The following is a 10689-nucleotide window of genomic DNA, read 5'->3' as shown; positions in this document are numbered from 1 at the left end:
GGAACATGCTCTAACCCGTGGAATGCGTTAAACAAAACACATAAACAGTTGTCTAAGGTGTCGTGAGCATATATCAAATGTTCATAAACAATGTGATCATACCCATCTGCTTTAATTTTCCCACATGGAGATTATTTTCAGATGCACTTTACCTCATTTAAAGAGAAAGTATCAAAGCAGTTGTTTTCCGAGTCATGACAACACAGTATATCTGTAACAGACTCATCGATTATTGCTTTGAAGTGTGCATACAAATATGCACTAGAGGATTCGGAATAAATATTTGCAAAATACTTTTCCCAGTGGAGGGCTAAGCGAGAAAGATCTCTGATAACTTCACCATTACATTTCATTTTAGCTCCAGCAAAACCCGAAGTGTTAGTACAAGGTTTTCTAACAAGAGACCAGAACGTCTTTTGATTAACATCAACACAGCTTTCAATTATGTCGTTTAAGTCTACAATGTGATCATCTGACACCTGTCTATGTCTGTTCCTAAATAAACGTTTCTCATTTTTGTAGTTGATAAATGTGACCGAGTCTGTGTCACGCGGTCGACCTTGAGAGACCCAAACCTGACGACATCTACTCCACATGTTTCGATGATGATCTTTAAGTTTGTTGTCCCAATAGGGTTTTAAAAATTTGCAAAATTTCCTTTTCGGCAAGGTACATTCTGATGATTTCAGTAAACATGTCACAAGCTCGTATGTGTATTTATTAGCTTCATATTTAGTATCAAGTTTCAGTAAGGTATTCAACGACAAACCGTTGATACGTGCAACAAGATCGTCCCGGTAGATGTCAACACTTTTGGAGGTTCCCGCGGCTATCCACTTAAACGAAATGCGTGTGTGTTTATCACAGTAACTTTCACCAGGAACCGAATCAGGGAAAACCAGTTCACATACCAAAGGCCTATGGTTTGACAAGTCAATAAAATCGCCATCCGAAATGGAACATTCACTCACGAGTTTTAATTTGGAAGAGTTGATGATGATATGTTCTATTAGGGAAGGTAGACCATCCTCGGAATGCACATATGAATGTAATGGACCTTTACAGAGACTACTGATTGACAGCGAATACAACTGTAAACGGTCAAGGCAATTTTGAAGAAGACTGCCGAGTTGGCCTTGATAACCGGGAATACGTGAGCCATGTAAGCGGGCATTGAATTCCCCCATGACAATTACAGATCCATACAGGGAAAATGTCGTGCACAGCTTGTCAAGCTTTTGGAGGTATTCGTTTAAATAAGTCCATGCCATATCTTGATGTAGGAAGATAAACTGGAAGAACATGGAGTGTTTCAACATCCAGAACGAGTTTGATGATGGAAATCCTGTCATCATTAGAAACCACGATCGAAACGCGTACATTAAGTCTCTTGTGCCCCATCAGGGCGACACATCCTTTTCGAGATCGATGATCAGCCAGTGGATGCAAGGAACAGTCTGCAATTGCTAGGTAGTTAAAGTTCTGGTGAATACTCTTGAATAGATGTAGGTTTTCTTCGAAAAGCCAGTGTTCCTTTATTCCACAAATGTCAACGCGTTCCGTTCAAGGTTTCCTTAATATGAGAGGCAGTCGACATTATGCCAGTTGCGTTCCACGACATGAAGCGAATGCTCGACATAACAACGAGGATGATATGCAAAAAACCCAGGATAAGAACGGCAAATCTATTCGATCCCACCATCGAGCTTAGCATTATCGTGACCGTAGAACCGGTTATTAGAGACCCATTTCCGGCAGCGGATACCTTTTGGCCAGACGTTTTCCTCTTTCGTTTTGGGGATATCAAATGAAATGACCCTTGCAGAGACGCAAAGCTTCCGTTTGCTCCTAAGGAGGCAACCAAAAGCATTGACCCCGCGAGTTTGTAGGTAAAATCAGATACCGCTGAACACGATTCCGACGACATACCTCAAAGAAAAGGGAAAGTTGTTTTATGCCGGGAAACATCTACGAAACCACTAGATGCTCCCTCATAGTTGACCACCGGATGGTTTCTCGAACAGGAGGGGATGACTGGTAAAATTGAGTTGGATGAAAGCTGTGACAACCGATTTGAATTTTGGTGATGGGTGTACATGTACTTAAATATGTTACATGATAGGCTTCGATCTGCCGCTTGTTGACTGGAAATAGGAATATCGGGATTAATTCAATTCGGTGTAACTGAATTGTCATGGGTGGAGGACGTGGCAGTGCCGGTGTCATATGTTTTCATCCCACATAAAATACTCATGCGGATGCATATTTTATGCATAAAATACTCATCCCCCATAAAATATTCATCCCCTCTAACTTTATCAACACTTTTTACATCAATACAAAATTTACAACAATATTACATCATGTAACATGTAGTACATGGTTACTATATGTCTGTCCAGGTACTACACACTTGGTTGTCATCACAAAGGTGTGGTCAATAGCTGTCTATAAGTGCTATACTGATAACTTATTGACACAGATATAAAGTGTTCATCAGGTTAAAAACAAACGTGCCATTTACATATCATTTCAATTATTTTTATTTTATGAAATAATTTTAACATTGCAATCCAAACATATAATGTAAAGCAGTAAATTATATGTCATGGTTACAGCTAAAATTTAATTTTTCAATTAATCATTACGTCCATTTATATATGACAGAAAATCTGCTTTAACCTGTTAATATTTTTTATATTATTGTCAAATTTATGTTACAGAAATAACTTATAAACGTGCATATTTTAGGAATAATTTTACATTTAAGTCTGTTTAGGTGGTGCATGGTGTACGTATCTCAAGTAAATTGACATATTTTTTTACGGGGGTGGATAGATATTTTATGACTATAGTATAGGGTAGATGGCTATTTTATGGGGTGGAAAGGCATTTTATGACTATATAATAGGGTAGATGGTTATTTTATGCGGGTAGATAAGTATTNGGGGTTAGGTATTTGATTACTATAATATAGGGCAGATGGTTATTTTGTTGGGGTGGATATGTATTTTATGGCTAAAATATAGGATAGATCGTTATGTTATGAGGATGGATAGGTATTTTATGGTAACAGTATAGGGTAAACGTTTTTTTTGGGGGGATGGATAGGTATGTTATGGCTATAGTATAGGGAAGATGGTTATTTTTTGGGGTGGATAGGTAATTTTTGGTTACAGTATACGGTAGATGGTTATTTTATGGGGTTGGATAGGTATTTTATGGTAACTGTATAAGGTAGATGATTATTTTATGGGGTTGGATAGGTATTATATGACTGTAGTGTAAGGGAAGATTGATATTTTATAGGAGTGGATAGGTATTTTATTATTAAAGTATAGGGTAGATTTTTGTGGGGGTTTGATATGTATTTTATGACTATAGAATAGGGAAGATGGTTATTTTGAGGGGGTGGATAGGTTTTTTATGGCTATAATATAGGGTTGATGGTTATTTTATGTGGATGGATAGGTATGTTATGGCTTTAGTACAGGGTGGATAGGTATTTTATGGCTATAATATCCCTCCAATATTTTATGCGAAACAGCGATGGGGAACCTACATGTACGATTTGTGAAAGATCTCTCCAGAACATTCTGAAAAATAGCGTTAATAATACTTTTTAAAGGACGGACAAAATGACGGGATGACTGTCAGACGACGGACCAAGGACGCAGGGTGATTTGAATAGCCCACCATCTGATGACAGTGGGTTACCCTATTATGTAACCATAAAAACAATCTACCCTATACTATAGCCAGAACATACCTATCCATCGACCCGCATAAAATAGCCATCTCCTATACTATAGCCATACAATTTCATCCACCCCCATAAAATAACCATCTTCCCTATACTGTTACTAAATAATACCTATCCACACCCATAACATAACCATCTACCCTATACTGTAGGTAACACGAGGTATTACAGGAGCCGTCATATTGTTTACGCATCGCTAGGGCACACTGCGATAGTATGCACGATTTGATTGGTCGATTCGAGCTTGATGGAACACTGCTCATTGGTCGACCAATTATTGATCTCTATTTTGGAACAATTGAAAATGACTTCGGTGGGTGAAATTCTTGTGGAAAGCTCTCTGAAAATCTTTTACACTTAAGTTTAAAAAGTTCATAATGGTCAGAGGATGCATTGGATATAGTTGTTTTTACGCCACAATCAAAAACGGCAACTTGTCTGTTTATAATACGAACGTCGTTGTGAATGGCTGAGGTATTACCAATGCGGCCATCGTTAAGAAGCGAAATTCCACAACTACTGTCGTCGATTGACTTTGAAATGTTGGTGAAATCCATGGATTTCCTGATTTTTTTTCAAACACCAATTTTGAAGCCAGGAGATGGATACTGTCGACAAAGTACGACTCGGGAACTTTTTGGGAATGGTCAATATCAAAGACTTTTTCAATAGTCTCAGAGTTTTTAGAGACGACATATTTTCGTCCAATTTCGTTTGAATCTCTATCGCAGAGTCTGTACGGAGTTTTAAAGTCTTTCTTGATTCTCAATTCCCTTTTGCTTTTTCTATTTTATTGTATGTCGATCCTGCCGATGATTTTAAGATATACGAGTTTATCTATGATTTTACGATTTTTTTAAATGGATAAACAAATATACAAATAATACAATGATTTGTAAAACCAAGGAAATTAAATATTGGCATTTAAATTACCATTTAGTATGAGATTTTTGCAAAACGTCAATTAATAAAGTGAAGAATTTAACGAAATATTAAATAATGGGAAACCTTTTATAGAACTGAAAACGAGTCTTTTATGATGTCACGTCAATATCAGTTACATATGTTTTGTCTCTGCGAAACAAAAACGGGGAGGGTTCAATTTGCTATGTTCTAGATTTTAACATTATTATTAAAGGACCATACAGTAAAATAAATTCAATAAATGAAAGTTATATAAGCAAATATGTACACATCTAATTATAGTACTATTCGGCGTGTTCAATAAAAAAAGTTTATCGACGTTTTTATCAAAACGCGCTAGGGTACATCATTAGGGAATAATTAGGGAACAGTGTTGTATTTACTCTGTGCTTTATGTAAACATGATAAACAGAAACAACGAATTGTATAAACTATTACAGCGGTGATGACGGAGTGATATACAAATCGAAACATGTTTGATCAGCTGTCATACGACACAATTAAGATGCTTGGAAAAACCGATACATAAATGATAAGAAAACACTTATCGATATAATAACCACGTGTACATAATTTACAAATGTAAGGTTTTCCAAGCAAATGCAATATATATTGGCATGAACTTCAGCACATTGTTGGTATAGCATTAAAATTTGCATGCGCATGGTAGTTTTGTTCTGTAACGGTTGCAGTAATTTTCTATTTTGTCGCAGAGCAAAATAATGCAAATAATTTAGGTTCCTTCTCTTCTTTTACTTCAAGTTATATCCAATCAAAAGTACAATTCCAAATAAACTTAGAATGCCTCAAAAGTCATCGAAGATGACAACGATCGAATATTTGAGCAATAGTTAGAAAGTTAATTTTCGAAAATTTGAACGTGATTAGCAAAATATCATCCAAGCATCGGAAAAATCGTTATTTGCCTATGAAAAGCAGTGCAAGGAAAAGTTTGGGCCCCGGTATATCCCGATTTTCACCTCCTTAATTTGTTCAAAGATGTCCTATTGTATTACATGCACGAAAACTGAGTTTGACGTAAAATTGTTTTTTGGAGTAAAACAAGGGGTAGGGTTAATCACAAATATGATTTGCTGTTTTCAAAGTGAGCTAAATCAACGAAAACAATATCATTTCTGTTTTTTAACATGCGTAAATTGAATAAGCAAATAGAAAAGAAGGAAAAATGACCAAAATTCAATCGTCACTTGATTATTTATATGAAACGGAGGATTAAGTCAGGGGTTTCATTCAGGTAGTTTTAAAATGAAACGTGTTTTGTTTTCTGAATAATTTCTTTTGTAATATATATTTTGTGTACAACTTTTCTCATTTGAGTACACTCACATAAAATGCATATTCACCACACACTTTCCTTTCGTGTAGTACTGAGTTATGGCGTCTGGACACATCTTGACTTGTAAATTTGAACTCAAAATCTTTATTGGAAAGTAAATTATTGAGATGTGTTTAATTTTGTCAAAGATTTCCAGATATTTGCTTATAATTAGTTAAAACATAAAATCTGAAATTTCGAAATTTAACTATGATAACAATATCTGACCATTGTGTACAGTTGTTTAGTTTTGGTGTATTTAGTTTTGTAGCTGCCCCTTATTATTGTTGTAAGGCTCGATATGTATTCGCCGTAGCTGGGCCGTTAACAATACTTTCACAAACGCACAAAAAAGATAATTTACCTACCGTAGACCGACGCAAGCGACGGTAGAACTTGTGCATTATACCTAACATTTTTTAAACTATCGTAGGCTAAGCTTTTGTCTGTATCCATTATGTCTTTTCAAAGACAGGGAAATTCATGTTCAATAACGACCGTTTAAATTGGATACTGTTAATAACTACACATTGAGAATATTCCTGGGAACAAGACATGTGATGCAGATTGATCCACGGTAAATGAGCGCCTGTAAAATCGAACATGGGTAACTGCGAATGCTGATTTCATATGAATACTAGTATCTGAAACAGAGACCATAATCAAAACAGGCAGGGAAAAGTAGAAAATATAACAACAAATAAGTGAAATCACAAAAAGGAAAACAGAAAATTTAAATCGACAAGGCGAGTGAATGATAACATCAAGGACAGAAAATCAAAACAGTGCACATGGACGATAACTTCAAGGAGGAGAGATAATTTTAACAGCAGAGAGAGCTAACGATAGTGTCAGGATGAAAGCAGATTAACACCGTCAAATGTGAAATACAACAGAAACGACGACCGTTACTTAAACCAGGAGTGTACACGGTAAGATCAAAGAGGAATAATTAATACTGCAAGAAGGGTGAATAATAACATCAGGGAATACATAAAATTAAAACAGCAGGGCGAGTTCATGATAATAACAAGGATTACAGTGAAATTAAACAGCGAAAGTGAACGATAACATTAAAGGGAACAGTAAATTGAAATCATAGAGGTTTAGTTATACAAAGAAGGAATCAGATCTAGAGTGAGACAGCAAGAGAAGAACAAATGCATATGTTCGAAAGGTGTATACTATTTCAACAAAGTATTTAGAACACTACACAGTTATACCAAGTAGACAGCAGTGCACTTAAATATTTACTATCATGGTTTTGTACAGAAGTATCTACCATAATTAATCATGATGGACATTTGTATACCAACCCTATTCGTCATGCTACTGTCAACACTTGCTACGGGCAATAACTCTTCTGTGGGCACACAGCTTTACAGAAGTCTGCTTTTTAATTATGAGAAAAATGTCCGGCCTGGATTAGACTATAGTTACCCAACCATGGTGAAATGTCAATTTAAATTTGTAGGACTGAACAGATTTCAAGAAATAGACAGCAAACTTTCAATACTGGGCGCTTTCATAATCGAATGGATTGATGAACGTCTCATGTGGGACCCATATGCAAACGGTAATATTTCAAGTACATTGGTTCCTCAGGAATTGCTATGGAAACCAGATATAGCCATAGCCAATGCATACTTTGGTGTTCAATTTCTTATTAAGGATGGAGTCAGTATTCGAGTAAAATACAACGGAGCTTTGATGTGGGTGACTGGAGACACATTTGAAATTTATTGCGACGCTGACGTCACTTATTACCCCGTGGATTCACAAACCTGTAGTATACAAATGATAACGTGGAATTCGTATCCCTTTGAAGTTACGTTTGACAAAGTCGGTGCAGATACCACTTTTGAGCGTAATTTTTCAGCTGGTAATCCTTCATGGGACGTCAAGGATATCACAGTGACTACAACAATCGACCCAGGTATCGCTACAACAGTGTTGTCCGTCAACATTAAGTTAAAACGATTACCAGAATATATCGTCGTCAATACCATACTCCCGGTTTGTTTTCTTTGTGTCATCAACATTTTCGTTTTTGTCCTTCCTGCAGAATCTGGAGAGAGAATAGGATTTTCCATAACCCTGCTCCTGTCAGTCGCAGTGTTCATGACAATATTATCAGACTCTCTTCCTCAATCGTCAAGACCTCAAATCGCGACTTTGTGCTACTTCCTCTTCTCACAGTTGATGGTCAGCATACTTATGATGATCTTCACCATTTATGGGCTTCGATTTTACTGGATGATGCCTGATAAGTCGATTCCAGTTTATCTGAAGCTTTTTTCTCGAATAATGGATCGGGTTTGTTTAGGAAGCCAATGCTGCAAGCTAAGCAAGCAGGTCACGTCGATAAAACCTACAACAGAACATAGTCCAGACTCTGGCAAGCAAGAAAGCAACTTCAGAACTGTTCCTGAACTTGAGGAAATTCTTCCAGAACCAGATGAGTATCTTACGTGGCAGAAAATAGCAAATGATTTCGATAACTTCTGCATTATCTTCTTCATGACTCTCATCGTTGTAACAAATGCTGTTTTCTGTGAGAGACTGTCATCACAATGATTATTTTAAACTTTGGGGGAAATACGTAATTATAAAAAGTTGTTATTTTTGTTATTCTATTTTTGGCCACAGAGAAATTCATACTGATACATAAGAGACATTCAAATGTTAAATACATTGACGAGAGTATTTGTAACTAACCATTTGTATCAATTTTGGTGTTGCCAACCAATTCGGGCTAGTGTTATCTGATTTTGAAATAAGATGTCCTCTTAAAAACTAAGTTTCGATCAGAAATAGCAACACATGGATAGTCTACATCGCACAGCTGGTCATGTATTGCTACGTCATAGTGCGCAGAAGTTCAAATAAGGTTAAACACAGTGGGAATCGTTGCCCAAGACTGCGTTTTCGCTTTTTTTCTGTGCCAATTATGTTACCAATATAAAAATGTATTTCTGTAAAACTGATTTTATGACTTTTTACAATTCACGATAGTTAACTTCGATTTTCCTAGTAATGCTACTCCAGTCTCTCCTTAACAAAACCCAAGTCACCATTGCTACACTACCCGAGAGCCTTTTTAGTTATCAGTACTCATTCAGAGGTTTTTAATTAGTGATTATCTGCCCTACCTATTAAAGATGAAGCAAGACATAGGAGTTTATCTTGGTTATAGTAATGTCATCATTCGCGTTATGAAGCTCCCAGTGTTTCTTATTATTTTCATGTCATGCCCTTAAATTGGACTCTCATTTTGTTGTTCATTTACAAGTTTCCGATGGCTACAAAGGTGAAATGTGGGCTTGGAAGTGTAAAGGTACTGAGTTCCACACTTTTTATTTCTATTTTCACACGTTCAATTTTCATTGCAGAATAGTGTAAATACATCTCAGCGTGTGGCTTTTATCGAATCCTTCTTTTCATAAAACTTGACCAAATATTTCACAACAGTGACGATAATAATAACATAGTTTTATTTTTTTGATACTCTTTATCATTTATTAACGAGAGCCGGTTTTTTTTAACTTTCCATAATACAAAGCTTTTCGCTATATAACAACAAGAATGTAAATATATATATTGCTTGTGTTTTGAGAATCGCGATTTCGAAAATAGTCTTATACATTAAAACTATGGAATACGTAAGTGATAACAAAACCCATAATTTGTGAGTAATTGATGTTAAATGAGAAACAATTCAAGACACCTGGTAGATCAATGAGTGCATTAAAATATCTTAGAATGCATGAAGTAATGCATTGATGAAACCAAGAGGAAATACTGATTCAGGAGTTATAACGCCGTTAATTACTGTCGCATAACGGTGGTTATCAAACTTCTCCAATCTTTCCTGGTAATAGACATTCTCATGAAGTTTAAAGTTCATCCGTAGAAAATAATTTGAGATATTGAGCGGACACTGTTTCAGCAACATATTTAAGGGGCATAACCCAGTAAATTAAAGTAGGATAATTACGGTAATCGCAATTCCGTAGAAATTTACTTGAGGAATCAACCGGACACTGTTTCAGCAATTGTTTAAAGGTGCATAATTCTGTAAATTGTAGTCGGATAATGATGGGTATCGGGAATGTCCAAGATTTTATGGTAATCAACCTTGTCATGAAGTGTGCAGCTAGATTGTTAAAATAACTCGAGATATCGAGCGGACACCGTTTCAGAAATTGATAAAAAAAAACGGGCATACTGTGTAAAGTACAGTCGGATAAAGGTTATTATCGAACTTGTTAGAGAAAGAATTACACAGAGACCATTAAAGATGAACTAGGAGAGTAAGACTATGTGTTCTGGAAGGTAAAGCATATTCTGCTTCATCAATGACCCCGCAATGTAAATCTAGGTCAAATCTAAATAATATCACGTCCTCAAATCGAGAACTAGGGTAATGACAACAAAAAAACGACTCACTTTTATTGAATACATCGACTTTCATTTCGCACAAATAAACAGCGTATTTTTCTGCGACGTGATATTTCCATGTGTTGATACAGAATTGTAACCATCTAGTATTGGCCGCTACAATGTCATTTACCTGGTATTTTCTGACGAATCTTGCTCAGTCTTTATAAACATTGTAACGTTTACCTCATTTCAATCGACCAGTAGACATCGACAGTCTTCAATT

At 36.0% G+C, this 10689-nt stretch overlaps 1 protein-coding gene across 1 annotated transcript; it reads left to right on the top strand.

Annotated features, from left to right (window-relative positions):
* The first annotated feature begins 7349 nt into the window (after positions 1 to 7349).
* Positions 7350 to 8600, top strand: LOC110448463 (neuronal acetylcholine receptor subunit alpha-6-like). The gene has a single exon (XM_021494727.1). The coding sequence runs from the start codon at positions 7350 to 7352 to the stop codon at positions 8598 to 8600; it is 1251 nt and encodes a 416-aa protein (XP_021350402.1).
* The last annotated feature ends 2089 nt before the right edge of the window (positions 8601 to 10689 follow it).

The sequence above is a fragment of the Mizuhopecten yessoensis genome, unplaced genomic scaffold (assembly GCF_002113885.1).
Source record: "Mizuhopecten yessoensis strain PY_sf001 unplaced genomic scaffold, ASM211388v2 scaffold4033, whole genome shotgun sequence".
Classification (NCBI taxonomy): Eukaryota; Metazoa; Mollusca; class Bivalvia; order Pectinida; family Pectinidae; genus Mizuhopecten; species Mizuhopecten yessoensis.
The sequence above is the reverse complement of the archived record's forward strand: the minus strand, read 5'-3'. Positions and strand labels throughout refer to the sequence as shown.